Source organism: Athene noctua, chromosome 12, assembly GCF_965140245.1.
Source record: "Athene noctua chromosome 12, bAthNoc1.hap1.1, whole genome shotgun sequence".
NCBI lineage: Eukaryota > Metazoa > Chordata > Aves > Strigiformes > Strigidae > Athene > Athene noctua.
The window spans coordinates 11,527,866-11,545,911 of NC_134048.1; the positions used below are offsets into that span (position 1 = coordinate 11,527,866).

Consider the following 18,046-nt stretch of genomic DNA (forward strand, 5'->3'; position numbering starts at 1 on the left):
AGCAGAAAATATTTACTGGCTGGAGAGCAGCAGGGCAGGATCTGGAGCCCCGCCACTGAGCACACGCCTGTCCCAAGCCCCACGCAGGATCCTGGCCAGGGCAGAGCAGGAACCACACACCCACAAGCGGGACCTGCAGGCTGCAGCCAGGACCACCAGCAACCCACTCTACGTGGGTGATGATGGCCCCAGGGCCATTGCTGCCCTCCCAGCAGGGTGATGGGTCCCCTATAACCTCCCATGCTGCCAGCCTGGGCAACCGTGGGGCTAGGCTGTACTTCTGGGTCATCTCACTTCTCCTGTTTAGACTCTCCCCACTGCTCCCCTAAAAAGGCAAGTCTGGTCTGAGTCTGGTCCATACCAACCCTGGCAGAATCACAGGGCATCCTGCAAAGCAGGGAGGGATGGAAGGGGTGGGCAGGCGGGGAGGGGGGGTGAGGAAACTCTTCAACTCTTCTTGGTCTCTCTGCACCTCCCTGGGGGCTGTTAGGGAAGCACTGTTGATTTTGAGAGTTGTAAGGTATTTGCAAATTCTGAGTTTAATGGGCTGGTATAAACTGGGATATCAACACTTCTCAGAGTTACAACACTATGACTTGCTGCAGCAGAGGGAAAAGAAGGGACAGGGATTTACTGCAATTCAATGCTTCTGTGTTGGCAGAGCTAAAGCTGAACTCCGGCTTCAGCCACTTCTTCTGGTATTACTGCTTTACCTCAAGCAATTGCTAGGAGTTCTATAATTACTTTGCAAGCTTAAAACAAAATCCCAACCCTTTCCAAAGACAGAAACATTCCCGCCATGTCATCCCTATGGCAATGTCTCTGTGTTTTGTCTCACATGTTCACCCAAAGCAGCGCTGAAGTACATGCAGTTTCCTCTCAAAATTCACATTTGCAAAGCTGCTGCTTCACTACAATGTCCTGTATTCAAGCCTGAAGGGATTGAATAAAGACAAATATTACTGGTTTGTCTAAACTGTTTTAGAAGCTAGTTTCCACCCTTAGGACAAGATTTGCTTCCCTTGCTAATGCTGCAGGATCAAGTGTCAAAGTTGTTCCCTAGTGTGATCTGAGTTACCTGTCCCCTTACGTCCCTACAGCAGAGAGGGGCAGAACTGGTCAGAAATGATCCAGGCAACTCCTGAGCCCTTCGTACAAGACTGCAAGGGAGAGAGAAAAAGGGAACAGCTCCCCAAGCATCAAGAGCTTTCCAGCCATATGTGCGTAAAAATTTCTTCCCATGCCACGTGACAGAGGAAGAGGCGCAGACCCATTACACAATAATAAAAATATGCCTTTGGCAACATTGAGCCAAAACCTGGAGCTGCTGCAAGAAGCTAGCAATCTGCACAAAAAGGAGTAAAACGTTAATAAAAAAGAAAGACAGAAGTCAATCTTGCACACCCCTCAGAAGGACACTGCTGCGGCAGGACAGGGCTTGGACTCCACGCATGACAGCGATCTGCAGCAAAACATCTGCTTAAAATAGTGTCGGTTCCCAGCGCCTGTCAAGATCTCACTGAAGAGATTAGTCGTGGTAAGTAGATTCACTTTTCCTTTTTTTTTTTCCCTCCCTCCTCTTAACCTTAACTTCAAAAACTTACCAAATAAGGTCTAAATCATTGAGCACTCAGGTTTCCAACGCCTGCACAGGAATCCATAAAGGCAACAATCGCCAGTTAAAAGAAATACCCTAGGAAGGAAACATTCCTCAGACTTTTGCTGGGAGCACCCACCTCGTACAGCTGAAACCGCAGCCTCTCCCTTTGCTCTGGTACAGATCGGCAGCTTCTGTAACAGGGCTTTAGCTCAGGGCTCGGAAAGGTTTGCCACGGGCACCCCTGTCTGCCTAAAGCTGAGACGGTGATGCAGGCTCAGGCACAGAAGATACATCGCTCTCCTTTATCTCCTTTGACACTGCTTCGTGCGATAGCAGATAACAGATCAAACTCATATCTGGTACAACTACCTCACTGGCTTATGTCAGAAATTAAATACATCCATTTCAGCTGCTGTCACCAGCAGCACACCTTATTTTATCTAAATCAGCCCCATGTGCCCAAGGGGTCCTTGTACTTCCACCCAAGGGATGCTACAGGGCAACCACCGGAGTGGAGAATTAGACTCACAGGAGTAATGATTATTTTGAAGACTAATTAAGATGCCTTGAGGTATGCCAGGAAATTCTGAAGCAGGAAGATGATTGTTTTGTTTAAGAAAGCCTCGAATATTGAAAGGAAACCAAGTAGAAAGTCACAGTCCAGTCATTTGTTTGCTGCTGGGTCCCTTTTCGTGCTACCAGGACATCCCGCTCCTCCCTCCCTCTGAGCAGCAATTCCCCCCAGCCTCTCTCCTTTCTGTCCCCCACTGCGCTTTTCCTCCCCATGGGCAGGCACACACCACCACCGCATGGCACAGGGTGGCTGCCCTGGCCAAAAATTACTGTCCGGCCACCACATACGCCACCAAACCACACCACGTCTGGCAAACACTCAGGGATTTTCCCTCTGACAGGATTTCAGCCCAGCTGCCCTGTAAGCACCAGAAAGTACAATTGATCCTTCATGCCTGGGGCTCACTTACAGCAAAATCTTTTCTTAGAGAAACACCTTTTTAATGCATAAATATCTATAGGATTTGTCTGGCTTCCTAACTGTGAAGCAGCCCAGGAAACTCACCTGCAGCAGGGCTGGGATGAGGGTGGTTGCATAGGGGCTTGCAGGAGCCACGTGAAGCAGGGATGTTGTGGCAGCCAGAGCTATAGGGGAGACATGGCAAGAGATGTGTCCCCTCAGGCTGATGCCTGTGAGGGCCCTCCAGCAGCAGCAAGCCCATCGCATGCTGCAGCAGCCAGCAGGAACAGGAGCTGCAGGCTGGGACTGGGGACTGCAAGGAGCCCTGTGGGACACAGCTCCTAGGAATGGAGGCTCTCAGGTGACAGTGATGTACTGTAGCTTCAGCAACAAGGAGTGTGCTTAGAAAAGCTGTTAGAGAGCACAGGCTTGCAGGATCCCTGCACAGGTGCTCCACGTGCTACAGAAGCTCACAGGATGCTCGGGTTTCAGCATGGAGGGGTTGGGTTCAAATTCTGCTGAGTCTACAAATATCTACTTCAAACAGGCCCCTTTGGGCAGCCCACCCGCTCCCAGCATTCCTCAATCCTGCAGAAAGCTAAGCCCCAGTGTCCCCTCCCCAGCCCCTGCAGCCTCTACCTGAGCCCCGGCAGGGAGAGAAGGGCCCACTGAGGCAAGGAGTGGTGACAACAAAAGGTCCTAAAACAGAAAGTGAGTGTCATGCAAAGGCCACGAGGCAGAGTCAGAACATCCCATTTCAGACGCATGCTTGGAGTCATTCATTACATTTTATTACATAATTATAGTGAAGGCCCCTAAACATGCGCCTCGTTAGGAAGAAAGAAGACAGTAAATGCTCAGTTCTGCATGTACCACGCTTGCAAATCAGAGATGCTCTGTCTTTATTGTTTTATTTGCCCTGACGTATTTTCTATAAAGATGTGTTCCAGCTCTAAGATTCAGGAGTGAACATTTTCCAAAATCATCCCTTCCTGGTTTGCTTCCTGACAAGTATTTCCCAAAATTACCCAGTGGGGATTCACAGCACAGTTTTACAGACTACATTGATCCCAGGGGATGCCCTGGACCCACAGCAGCAATTTCCATTGGTTCAGGTGAGGGACACAGGGAATCATTGTCTCTCAAACCCAGCTGATGGACACCTGTCACTCCACCTGTCTGCCTCATCCTTCCACCTCAGGGTTCAGACACTGGCAGCACATTTTTGAGCCTCTGTCCTCTCTCTCTGGGTGGAAGTTTGATCCAGCGATGATGAGAACATGAGCTCTCAGCCAGAGCCTACCTAGCATCTGGGAGCTGAAAGGGTCTTTCCTCCAAGACCCTTCATCTCAGAGCCATGAAGTGCTGCCCTTGTCCATCATGTGCCCACCACAAGTTGCACCATTTCCTGAGCCTGAGGGCTTGGTCTTCTTTGTCTGAGCAACCTAGAAAGCACCACTGCTGCTAAATGTCAGAAGACATCACTTCAGAGTGACTCAATGGATAGATAGGATATTTTTAAGTATTGGGAAGAAAAGCATTTCTACATGCATGAGATCTTGCCCATCACCAACATGCTGTCACCAAGACACACATGAATGGCTGCAGCACCTCTGCTCTGGCCCAAGCTCGGCACCAACATGCTTGATAACCTCAGAGAAGCGCTGGTGCTGCCCCAGGCTCTGCTGAGGAGAAGCTGGGGCATGGCAGCCCTGAGGCCTGGCCAGCTGTGCCTGTGCTGCAGACAATGAGCTGACTTGTTTAAGTGAAACTGGTCCACTTTGTTTTCCTATGCTGAAATCAATGCCTGATACCAGTGCCCTCCCCGGGTGCTGAGGAGCTGAACATTCGCATTTCAGCAGCAGGTACAAGTTACAGCCATCGGCTGGTGCCTGCGCTCAGTCAGACAGTGCAGGATCTCCTCCCCACCCTGAGCAGCCCTCCACCACCAGTCAGCTCCTGTAAGCCCCCGGGCACAGTGCTCACTCTTGCACAACAGGCACTGGTCATGGCCAAAAAGTCTTCAAAACCCTGTTAGCAAAGATATTAATTAAAATACATTAGAAAAGTAAGACCTCAGCTGAAACCATGCTGCAGGGCCTCCAGTGACAGGCCTGCCGCCCTTACTGTGGAGAGGAAAGATGCTGATCTGTTTCCAATTTGCTTTTTGGAGCTCATACATTCTACATCGAGGAGCAATTTTCCTTTTAAGGTGGAACAGCATGAGGTTTGTTTTCTTTCAAAGAGATTTCTTTAAGAGGTTATTTATAGATTCTCTTGTGAATGTGACTGTGCTTTGCATCCCACACGCACTGCTGTGATGTGGGATGAAATGTTCTTGTGGAGCCGTTAATTAACACCGACTTGGGAGCTGTGCCAGAGCAAGGCTCCAGGTAGTCTAATATCCCCCGTCTATCCAAGTATCAGTGCTACTAACCTCCCAGCCTCGGGTTATTTTGTGTTTACCACTTTTTATGCCATCAGGTCAACTAGCTGGGTTGTCTGAAGGTCATAAAAGTTCTTATGGTAAGAAACTTTAAGAGGAGGAGCTGTCCTCCTGCCCTGCGCTCCCTCCTGCCCATTTCGTCTCTGCGTGAAGCAGTCCCAGCTTTTTTCCAAGCTATGCTCTACAATGACATTTTTCCTTGCCACAACTTATTAGTGTCATCCACCTCCATATGCCTCTCACTTCTCTTCTGCCCTATTTGAGGTGGTTACTAGGAAGAAGGGATGTAGCTTTCCTTGGGATCTCCCCACTCCGCAAGCATTTTAACATTTTGTTTCCCTTTCTGTGAACTGAGAAGCCTTTATTCAACTGTCCACATCAATACTGTTTGGTGATTTCTGTCTCACAAGACCATTAAGTCAACACCTTTCACCACCAACAAATAAACTTAGGTATAAGAAAAGCAAAAGAGAGCTGAAGAACAAAATGGCTTAGCAGCCGAATCCAGCCTGGAGATCTGTTTAGCATTTCCCACTCCTCTGCATGTTCTTAATTTTACATATCGCAGATCTGGGGGGCTCCCACTCAGCATTAATATGTAGCATATTGCTCGCTGGATTTGGAGCATGTAATACGCATTTCCCTCCCTTCAGGAGCCGATACCAGGATGAGAGCACTAAGGCCAACATGAAATTTATACAATACTTCAAGCATCTTATTTCCAGTGCAGGAGTTAAACATAACACTACTGAGAAAATTCTATAGCTTCACAGTATTTGACTTGATACCAAGCAGGACCTCGCCTGACTGAAAGGCCAATGACAGATTGAAAGGTCTGGGATATCCCACCTCATCTTCTATTGCATCTGTGTTTAACTACAAATTTGCTTTGGCACCAAAGAAGAAGAAATATGTGAAAGTCAGTTTTCTTGCTTTTAATCCTCACTTATATTCTGTGTTTCGTTTGCAGGACTTCAGGATGTGAAAAGAAAGCCCACGCAAATAGATAATTCTTGTAAAATATTTAACCACCTACTGTCAGAGGTAGCTGTAGCAAGGGAAAAGATTAATTTTCATAAGAGTCTTTTCCATCAGATAAGAGTGTGTACCTCTTAGCCTAGGGGTAGGAGTTGTATCAAAGTGGTACATGGCTAATTCCTTTAAAAAAACCCAAACGCCAAAGCACCCCACCTTTGGCTTTAGCTCAATCTCTCCTAATCAGAGAGCTACTGAGCAAACAGTGAATCAGCCACAATTTGTATGGGGCAGTTTTAGGCTTCAGGTCTCATTTCTCCAAGCTACTCCAGCTACAGAAGCTGAAAGAAAGCAAAAGGGCCAGGGGTGCCTTTCATCCCCCCCACCAGCTTATTTCTGTATTCATACAACTGGAAAAGAGCCTGGCTCCATCAGCATCTCCCTTCAGCCCATGGTCAGTGCCCACCAGGGAGCACTGGCCCTGCTGGGGAGCTGGTGGCCATGGCCATAACCTCCCTCATCAGCAGAGCAAAGGGAGGAAAAAGCCCTCAACACAGGGATGCCTTCTGTTCCAAGGAGGGGATGGCAGGAGCACCTTTTCCCATGGGCAGTCAGAAACTGATATCATGGGGGAAATTCTCTTTTTTACTATATCTGTAATGATGTGCAGAACCCAGATTCTGTTTTAAATGCTTCTAATGCCCAGAGTCCCAGGTGGGTCACGCATGAAGATGGGCTCTTGTCAATCAGCCTGATTTTGAGCATCTTCTCTAAAGTGCTGAGATGCATCAGCAGCATCTCAAGATGAAGTGGAGTTACTCAAGAGTTGCACATGAAACACAGCGATTTGCCAACGGCTCCATGTGCAAACATCCAGAGGGATATTTTCCTGTATATTAGCTACACTGTATCATTAGCAGGTTCATGGCAATGGCATTATTCCAGAAATTATTTTTTATTGCTATCTCCCCATCCAGGGGTGAACAAGACAAGCCCTGGAGGCTCAGGCTCCTGCTGTGAATGAAGGCAGAGACTTGTGATGCTCTAAAAAAGCCCTTGGCATTTGCTATGCTTAAAGCAATGGTTCACTTTACAGAGGCAGGGGACAAACAACGGTTGGGATTTTAACAGTTATCTGTTTTTCCAAGGTGGATGTTAATAACAAACATAAAGAATGAGCTACTGACCCCCAAGAGAGGCTGGTCAGCATGGCAAGAGGTTAGAAAACCACCAGTGGAGGTTGCAGGGGGGCTGATCATGGCTGCAGGGGCAGCTGCACCCCAACACTGAGCCAGAGACCTGGCAGGAGACAGGGTGCAGGTTGTGCAGTGCCATGCAGCCGAACTGCGATGGGGAACGGGACAGTCTCAGCCAGCCAAGGGGCTCAGTTCATACCGCCAGGCAAAACACAGTAAGGACTGCCTTGACCCAAAGCCTCCGCAAGCTCCTTCAGTCCTGCATCACACGAGGTTTTGTGCTTGGTAAGAACCCCCAGTACGCAGCCGCAGAGCAGGTCTCACTGGGGAAATTTACACCAAAACTCTTTCTCCTTCCTCCACTCTGGTAGTCCCAAGCAGCTGCCTGCTGCACCACTATGCCATTGCTACTTGTGATTCGGGGGAACGGAGGCCCAGGGAACAAAACAAAATGAGGGATGGTCACAGACACGGACTTGGAGAAGGGCAAGTTTGAAAACAAAAAGATTGATCAGACCTAGAAAACTCCATGAGCCAAATCCTTAAATTCATGTCACACCAAATCAAACAGTTCCCCCACCCTGCCAAATAAAAGCCCAGTTATTTCCCATTTTCACGCAAGTCTCTACAACACACCATCCTGGTGGAGAGGACACTGCTGCAGCCACACATGCTGGCTACCACACGTAACAGCCATGTCCCATCTCCTTCTTACAGGCTGCACCATGATCTCCGCTGTCCTCCTGCTCTGGACTGTGCCCTGTGTGGCAAACCACATTCTCGGGGGCTTTGCCAAGGGAGCGCTGCAGGAAGGTCCCCAGCTGGCGTGCAGCCTGCCGGGACCCCCCGGGCCACCCGGCCCGCCCGGCGCACCCGGGGCTCCGGGGACAGTCGGCAGGATGGGCTTCCCGGGCAAAGATGGCAAGGACGGCAAGGATGGGGATAAAGGCGAGCACGGCGATGAAGGTAGGAGAAAAATGCTTCTTACCACAAGGGTTAAAATGTAAAAGCAATAGTACAACAGCTGAGTTAACAACAACCTGTCACCCCAAATCTGAGCCCCAGGACAGACAACATCTCATTGGGAAACTCTTCTAGAAATTTCCACTCTCCCACCTTCAACATCTCATGCTTGTCAGCTCCTGCCAGGGTGGTTCAGACTCACATTATTCGCTGAGAGCATCTTAATGCTGTACGCAAATCCCGTTGGCTACATTTTAAGAAGTGAGATTTTCCCTGTTCTGATAGATGCTCTCTAGATGAGACAAAGCGGTGGGCTCTGATTCCTGCTCTCAAGCGAAAAAAAGTCAGGTGAAAAAATTAAGTACTTGCTCCCCAAAGTGCTCTAGCTGGATGACAGGCACTGCTCTGACCATGCTCAATCTAAATCAAAGCAAATAACAACCCCTCTTTAATCCTGAGTGAGACTCTGCTTTAGATCCAGCCTCACAGTCAGTAAGCATGGGGACCAGCTCTGTTGAAAGCAGCCATTTCCCATTGCCACACTAGAGTGCACTCCTGATTCAGCATAACGCCAGCTTGGCAAAGCTGCATCTTACTCTCTTCTCCCACACCCAAAAGAGGGAATCTGGAGAACAGGTTTCCACCCACAGCTGCATTTAAATCTAGCCTTGCTACAGCAGGTCAAGAGACAGGGTACGAAGCTCCATTAATTTGTCTTATATCAGACACTACCGCAATCAGCAACATGCAGGAGTTTCAGCATCACTGTGACGGTCCAACTGGCTTCCCACCTCAAGGCAGTCCCTGCACTGGGTGTCTTCTGGTTCATGACTGGTTCATCCACTAGCTAGGCTGGGCTTTTTACTACACCTAGGTTTTTTTTTCTTATAACAGTTTCATGTTAAGTGTAAAAACGAAAAAGAGAGAGAGGAGATTACAAGCACTCTATCATCTCAAACCTAGGTTCTAAAGTCTTCACAAACCCGTCCCACTTCTAAAAAACCCAAACATTTAAAGCTTGTTCTTGGCTAGGTTTATAATTAATTACTCTTTTTTCTCAAGTGAACCAGACAATTAAACAAGCCTTTAGATCCTTAAAAGGACTCTCCTGCTCCCTAGTCCCACTGTTATCATGCCAACTCCCTACTTAACATGCCTAGTCAGACCTGGTGTCCAGCTCCAGGTGGCATTTCATCAGGATTCTCACCAGCAAGGTTTTCCTCCTAAATGATAATATACTGCTACAACGATGCAACCCCTTTCCGCTTGCCATATCATCTCTTTCACTGAAAGATTTACAAGGTTATTTGTCTTCTAGGTCCACAAGGCAGAACAGGAAACCCTGGCAAACCAGGACCAAAGGGAAAAGCAGGAGCAATTGGCAAGGCAGGCCCACGAGGGCCCAAGGGTTTAAAGGGTAATCCTGGAAAAAACGGGGCACCGGGAAAGAAAGGGCCCAAAGGGAACAAGGGTGAGACCGGGATGCCAGGACCCTGCACCTGTAATGCTAACAAAGCCAAATCTGCCTTCTCTGTGGCAGTCTCAAAGAGCTACCCAAGGGAAAGACTGCCCATCAAATTTGACAGGATCCTGATGAATGAGGGAGGACACTACAATGCTTCCAGTGGGAAATTTATATGCAGCATCCCAGGTATTTACTACTTCACTTACGATATCACTTTGGCCAACAAACATTTGGCCATCGGCTTGGTCCACAACGGGCAGTACCGGATCAAGACTTTTGATGCTAACACTGGGAACCATGACGTTGCCTCTGGATCAACCATCCTTTCTCTGAAGCAGGAGGATGAAGTATGGCTGCAGATCTTTTACTCAGAACAAAATGGGCTCTTTTATGATCCCTACTGGACAGACAGCTTATTTACTGGTTTCCTGATATATCCTGATCAAGATTATTTCAATGAAATATAGGATGAGAAACAGTCCGTGAGAAAAAATAGGAAATGCGCAAGACCTCAGTCCAGCAAAGTGTAGCCTGTACGTGGATATGTGTGGGATTATCATACAATCCCACATTTTTGGCACTAACAGCCTGTATTGGCTATTTAGATATTTACTTGATGTCATCAACTAGTCCACAGGGTACCAGGACCAGTAGGACTCACCTTTAAGCAGCCTCATGAATCTCTAAGTCTCGAAGTTGCCCATTATGTTTTCCATGAGGATTCCAACATGCCATGGACATGTAATTCAAATACTGGTGTGGAATGCTTTGAATATTATAAAGCATGAAAACCAACAACCATTCCCTGAAAGCTGAGCGCAGAAGTGCCACTGATGCTGGAGACTATCACTGCACCTCCTCCCCCTACACCCCATAATAGTTATAATCCTATGCCAATTACCAGCTGTTTAAGAGTCAGGAAGTTGTCAGCTAAAGTTGTAAAAGTAAGAGTGGCTCTCTGCCTCATCAAAGCAGTACTAACAAGTAAAAGCCTCTGGTCTAAATAGCAGATGACACAAAAGAGAGATCTCATTTTTAAAGTTAAAGGTAAGACTCCTCATAAGACACAAGATGTTGCACTGAGCACCACTGGCGTTTCTCAGATTTCAGCTTCAATATACCAGCGCTGGTGTCCTGCATTTGGTTTCAGACAAGCATTGGTAAGCTGTGACCAGAACCTAAAGTGGACTGGGGAAGCCAAATACCTGTGGGCCTCGAGCTACGGTGGAGGCTGAACTTTACAGATAAGACTCAACTGGCAAAGACAGCATGAGCCTTCACTCCAGAAACAGGTTCATTAAAAACCCCCTGCCTTCATCCCCTCCAGTTTTTGCTGGAAAGAGATGCTTGTGGTGCTGCTGAGATCCTCCTTGAGGGCTTAATGCCACAACTAGACCCTATATCTTACTGCTGTTTTGCTTTTCTGATGTTGTATATCAAATATTAACGGATGCCACGAAATCAATGTTGCGATTCTAAACTGTATGGAAAAAAACCCAGAAAACTAAGAAGCTGAACTTTTGCTCAGCTGAGCCTTTTGCTTTTGCTAAACAGCTTTGCAACTTTTTGTTTTCTCCTCTGTATCAGCTAATACAGGGACATGCTCCAAAAGGGTTCACTATTACCAGAGCAAAGAGTTCTTCTATAAAGCCACTCAGTCTGGCTGCCGTGCCCCAGGGCATCCAACGTTCAGCAACACAGAGGCCTCTGTCGCAGTAGCCAGATGGAAGGAGTCTCTTCCCCACTATCAGCGGCATCTTCCTGGTTTCCAGTCATACTTCACATCTTCTTTATCACTTGGTGAAAACTCTCGTGAAATTCCAGCTCCTCTGATCCTCATATGTAGGCATTGAGAGGATAGCTCATAAGAACAATTTTTTTTTTAATCTTATTTTTACAAGTCAAAATACTTGCATGATTTTCATGAACTACAATAATTGTGTTATATCTTACAAAAATCCTTTCAAATACATTTTATAAAATAAAGCTGAACAAAAGTACTGCTGGAATAGTCTTGACATATATAAAAGTGGTTTCCCAGAAGGTATTTCAAAACTGCATTACAGATTCCACAGACACTGCTGGGTTAGCAATGGATTTTGTAGGGGATGGTGCAACAGGAGTATTTCTCCCCTCCCAGCCCAGCAGGCTGGGGAATGCAGAGAGTTTTCTGCTCTCTGTGCAAGAAAAGCTGCAAGGTGAAAGAATGGGATCCGTCCATCGCTGCTCGCCCAGACAGCAGGTGCCCTTTCCTTGACAGTGGTTGCTCAGAGAATACATCTCTTATTCCAAAGCTCCCTCATTTAGGGTGTCCTGGGGTGCATTTGCAGGCAGCTTCCCAAAGACAGCAGCAGTTCAAGAACTGCATTTCTCCCTCCTTGCCCAGCCCCACACTCCCACCCTGAAAGCCCCAGAGCCCCGAAGGGAAATAACCGCTCTGGGCTGGGCTCTGGGCAGGTCTCTACACCCACACAGCTCCCTCAGCAACCCTACACATTAGGGGCAGCTCAAGGGAGGCGGTGGGACACATGGGAGGCAGTGGCCTCTCCGCACCATCACCCAGCTGTGCTGCACCCAAGAGGGAAATTACGTAGTACAGCGTTAATTAATCCGGTAGCACTCACAGCCCACTCTGTCAAAACTCAGAGACCCTGCTTCCTCCTCAGTTCTTTCCTCTTGATTCAGTGCATTACCCATCCCCAGAAGTGAGTTTTTTGGGGGTGAGTTTTCCTATTGTTTGGGGTTTATTTGCAGTCAAGTTAGTTCTCCACTGATTTTATGAACTGAACCCACTTGGCACCAGGCAGGTACCAGAGCTGGGAGGGGATGGGAGAGCACCACAGGGAATAAAACCTGAGGAGTGTGGAGGGGAAGTAGCAGTGAGCAATTAGATCAGCTCAGTCACTTGCCTTCCCTTGTTATCTCCAGAGAAGGCCCCAGCAGGGAGCGTTTCCTCCCAGTGTCAGCCCTCTCAGGGGGACATGAGTTGGTTTCCCCAGATGAGAAGCAAGGGAAGTTATAACTGTCTGGCAAAGCGTCCTTTTTATTCTAGTGAAAGGAAAAACCTGCAAACGAGTCTTTTAAATCTGGAATATCAAAATGAAAATTATAAAGAGAACCACTGATGCCTGCTGAGTGCTCAGTGCGAGACTGTTTGATTTCAGTTTGGGGCTATGAGGTCCTTCCCTCGGGAGCAGCACTGTGTGCTGCACAGCTCAAACCTCAGCCCAGGCATCTGCTGCCATCAAGGACTCCAAGCAACAGAAAACCCAAACTAATAAAATATAGCAGGCAAGAGGGAGAGGAACAGATTCTCCAGATTGTTTAACCTCCCACTGGGCTGAAGTCATTTAAAGATACCACATACTGTAAGTATTTCTGTGAAAGAGGCATGAGCATTTAAAGTGATACATGTGGGTTCCTCTTGCACAGGTTCCTCTGAAAAAGATTAATTTCCTCTTATGATACCTTAAGAGCAACTTGCATGCTGAACAAAGTGTCTCCACTCAGCCCAATCCTGCAAGAAGCATCATCTCAAGGAGCTGGGGGCTTCCCTCCTCCTGCCTTACCCAGAAGAAGAGGGAGGGAAGGGCAGCTGGCGAAGTACAAGCATGCCTGGGTCACTACAGGGCCAATCACTGAAATACTAAAAGTGGGGGAAAACCCTGCACAAAATTCAAAATGACTGGCTCAGACTTTGGAGAATTTTAAAAGAAGAACACATTCTGGCTTGCTCCTGCATCTTCAAGCTGCATTTTGGTTCAGACTGCCATTGTCCTCCAGCCAAGCAGTTATTTACTTTGTTTTAAAACTAAGATTTACATAAGGTCTCTTTATTCAAGCAACACAAAGTTTCTGGAAAAATCACCAAATACAGAGCTGTGGTTTTCACAGCCAAGCTGTCCCAAGAGAGCACCCACTCCCACACAGTCTGCTCACCGCAGTGCAGGCAGCTGCCTGCACCTCGGGTATGGCAGGAGAAGAGCTGGGAATGGTGGTAGCTGGGCGAGTACATGGGTAAATGCCATCAGGGAGGAAGGACAAACATCCTGGCTGAACAGGATGCCATCCACATCTGCCACCCTCACGCAAGACCTGTTATGCTGCGGCATTCTCTATCACCGCAAGTGTCAGATCTGTCCCTTGCACCACATTTTGGCACAAGCAAGTCCCTTGGGCACATCCAGCATGCCAGGGCAGGGAGGCAAGGCAGGAGCACCCACCTTCAGTATTCTGTCAGCAACAGAGAAAAGGCTCAGCTGGTTCAGCTTGTGGCTCATTAGAGACCAGCATGGACATGGCTGTGAACACTTGTGCCTGCCCAGGTCCCCTCCAAGGCAGAGGAGGTTTTCTCTGCCGCAGGAGATTGTCTCCTCTCCATGGAGCCTTCTCCCTCCCACACCCATCCTCAATGCCACGCAGCGGTGCACTTCCAGCTTGGGTGAAGCTGTGATTTCACACTGTCTGAGCACTCTGCACAAACATCAGCAGGGTGGGAAGCGCTCAGCACTGGATAAGCCCAAGGACAACTCCTACTTCAGCCTCCTAAAGCGCTTTTCCTCCCCTTCAGGGCTGGTCTACACAAAAGGACCTCAAGGTTTTTTTGGTTTTTGCTTTTTTAAAGCATGCATTTCAATGCTAACAGTGAAAAGAAAAATATTTTTTTTTAATGTTTATTTTAACTGTGGAAAATTAACATAACCATGAACTCAATGTGCATGTAGCTCTGGAAAGTAACAATATCAGAGCTGGAAACAAAGGGAAGGCAGCAGAGCAAGGCAGCACCTCCCCTGTGCAGCCCTGGCCATGTGCTGACAGGCTCCCCGAGTGCCTCACCAAGCAGACCCAACAGACCGATGCCTTCAAGTCTTGACCACATCTTCCTTCTGGGAGACTAAGCAGGATCCAGGTCACTGGTTTGCCCTGCTCCCCAGGTGAGCCCACCCTCAGTTACACCAGTTAACATCCAGCAGTCAGGAACCCAATGCTAAAAAAAAAAAAACAAAAAAACAACAAAACCCCACAACAAAAAAGGGGCACAGGGAAAGTCTATTTTTCTCTTCTTCCAGGTTTTGCCAACGTTGCCTCACTAAGTAGCACCATGTCCCTCATGTCCCCGAAAAGCATGTTATGGCAGGCCCACAGTGACATCACACAGCCCTGGGGGCCACATGATTGCTGGCAGCTCTCTGCACTGTCCCCACTGTCCTGTCCCCTGGTAGCCATGTCCCTGCTCCCAGCCCCTTCCCACTGCCAAGGGCCATTTCTGCACTTGAAATGAGCCAGGTACAACAGTAGAAACCACAGAATTACATCAGGATGGCACAAGCCCATGACCCACAGCTCCCCACTCCATCACTGCTGTAACCCCCATAATGGCCCTGTGTTCCTCCCTGCATTTTTAGCAACTTTGTGCAGGAGAGGCTGAGTCCCCTGAGTCCTTGACAGTGGGCCAAGAAATGAAAGACTTCTACAAGGAAGGGTAGTACGTTCATAGAGTTTCTAGTTTCCACATAAATCACAGGCTGAGAGGAGGAACAAGGAAATTAGTGCACAGGCCAGGAAGAAACAGGGATGAGGGAATGGTGTGCTTGGAAGGGAAAACCAGGGGAGCTGACTCATGCATCATGCTAGTTCTCAGGCAGGAAGCTCAGATATATCAGGGTGCTGAGCAACAACAGGCCCACGAGCCTCCCCTGGGGGCTCTCGGTGCCCAAAGGCAAGGCATGAGCATCCCAGCTCAACTCACTCAGCATCAGCAGAAGACTAGGAACTGCAACCATTTTAAAGCCTTTGAATAAACAGACTCTTCAAGATACACAGAAGTGCAACATTATTTTCCTTAAACCCTAGAATACCACTTGTACTATCGTCCTTTCCTTGCACCATCACAGGCTTAGTCTGGCATGGATACACACCCAACAGCAGCTCACTAGGGCTAAAGCCCTTCAGACTAGCCAGTCAGGCTTAATGATTACAGCTCCTGAGAACAGTCCTGATCCTGTAACACTGTCTTAAAAAAAAAAAAAAAACAACCCAACAACAAAACAACAAACAACTAAAAAAACACAACAACAAAAGACCCCACAAACAATCCATAATCATTCATATCTTCTACCAACAGCAGAGCAAATAAGGTTGCAACTCTCCAGACTCATGAACCCCTCATGGAAAGGGACTACCCTGCTCTCTCACCTCTGCCACTGCAAGGGCACTAAGCTCCCGTGCCTCTGATCAGCTTGCTGATAGTTCTGTGTTAAGTCTGACCCAGCTAAGGCAGCAGAGTGAGGGCACAGCTTCACATAGCTTGTAAGATCTTTCCCTGGGCATTTTTTGCCCAGCTCCCTGAGTACTGGCTCTTGCAAGGAGTAGGACAAGCCAGATTTAGACACACCTCCAAAAATCACATCATCCCAGTTTAACACTACTGAAAGAAGAGGCCCTACTTACCTCTTGCTGCTCAGGTCTGTGGCTCCTTGCTGGCTTCAGATCCCTCTGTGAGCCAATATTACTCTCTAAAATTAGAAAAAAACCTAATCCAGTAGAAAAACTAGGTTCAGTATGGTAGATCAGATAACAAAAATGCATGAGGAGTGATAGAGAAACCATACCCAGGACAGTGAAAGGTATGGGTGAACACAGAGACCCAGAATTGATGAAGCTGTTCTTCCTCAGCAGCAGGAAAAAATCACAGGGTGTAAAAGCACTCAAATTGACTTAAATTAGTGCTCAAGCTGTTGCTGAGCTAGCTAATCTAGTTTTGGGATCCTGGTGAAATGGGAGGTACCTGGGCAGTAACAAGCTGGGCTGCTCACCTGGGGAAGGAGGAGCCTGGGGGGGGGGTGTTGGGGTGCTGGTGCGGGTGGTCCCTGTTTGCACTGGCATCCTTGCTGGGTACGAGGGAAGCTCCTCACCACATCCAGGAGCAGGTGGGGTTGAGGAGTGCACAAGTGGCCTCTCAGTGTCTTCTTGACATCAGCCTCCCTGGTAGGAGCACATGCATGAGCAGGTACTGGTCCTGCCTGTGTTATACTGAAACTTGACTAAAAAGCCTGTTTTTTCCACCCAGGCTCAGCCAAGAGAGGCTCAGCTCCTTGCTGACACAAGCACAGCCCCTCTCTGCACTTGGTGCTGTCTCTTTACCGCAGTATTTCTGCTGTGTCGCTTCCCCGGCTGAGCCCCTGCCTCTTCTGGGCCCTCCCCGCCGGCAGGCAAGATACAGGTTGCCAGAGCCACTTTTTGGTCACTATGCAGTTGGTGTCCTCAGTTATTCTCAGATAGCTTTGTTGCCTAAAAGCAGTTTTATTGCCCCAGCACTCAGAATAGTGGCACTAGTGGTAAAGATGTTCATTTGCTTAAACTGATTTTTAAGGGGACATGCCCCCCCCCCAGCATTAACAATCTCATTGACTTACAAAGTTAACTTGCACCAGTGAAGTTTTACTGGCTCTGCACCCAGCCATAATTTACTGATGAAAGAGTAGCATAAAACTTCTCAAAGTTAATATAAACTCTGTGCAAGCCTACGTTGGGAATCTCCATGGGATTTTACCTTTATCTCCCTCAGTGTTTTTTAAACACTTGAAAATTTAATCAACGCAGTCCTGTTGTGGCTAAAGCCTATATTTTAACCCAAACTTTACCCATCATGTAAGAACCTGATGAGGATTTGAATTATCCCATCTGGATGGAAAAATATATACTGTAGCTGCAGTCAATTTTTACACTATCAACAAGTTAATGATAATGTCTGTGTTTCATTCATTTGACTATCACATAAAGCAGTACTGGATTCCCTGTTTTATGTATGTGGCCCTGCTGGCACTCCCTCCTTCAAAATAAAGCAATTCCAAGGTTCAAGGCTAGTCTGAGCTCTTATCACGTCCAGAATTACTGCTCTCTCTAATATGTTACCGTGAATATTTTATTATATCAAATACACTGTTGGTTGGCCTTTTTAAAATCAAAGCAATCTCTTTGAGCCCTGCTAAGAGCCATGCCACAGAAAAGACAACCTTATTCATTATTTGTTTGCGTTTTCAATATCAATGCAGTTACTGAAGGAAATTTTCGCTACATCGTACTTGGAACAAAATGGAACAAGTGAAACATAAGGACCATATTCAGGAAAAATAAAATCTTTTGGCTACAGAATTAAAACCAACATTATATGGAACAGTTTTTGATTTCACATGGAAGCTCAATATTTTTTCAAGTAATTCAGATTTTAAAAATACAAGAGTTTTCAATCAATAGATGCTATGGACATGATCTTTAGAAATCCACACCATGTTCATATTAGTGAAACTTTATTTCAAAGAACTGATACTCTTTCTTTCAAATAATGCTATTGGTTTGATTTACACTGTAAAAAATTTGAGAACTTTATTGATATAATACATGAATGTAAAAACTGTTAAAGAAAATC

The 18,046-nt window shown here is 47.3% G+C and overlaps 1 protein-coding gene across 1 annotated transcript; it reads left to right on the forward strand.

Annotated features, from left to right (window-relative positions):
• The first annotated feature begins 1,199 nt into the window (after positions 1-1,199).
• C1QTNF2 (C1q and TNF related 2) lies at positions 1,200-11,618 on the forward strand. The gene is made up of 3 exons (XM_074916000.1): positions 1,200-1,537; positions 7,908-8,156; positions 9,472-11,618. Exons 2-3 carry the CDS (start codon positions 7,916-7,918, stop codon positions 10,083-10,085), a joined length of 855 nt encoding a protein of 284 aa, XP_074772101.1. The 5' UTR covers positions 1,200-1,537; positions 7,908-7,915; the 3' UTR covers positions 10,086-11,618.
• Positions 11,619-18,046: the final 6,428 nt, after the last annotated feature.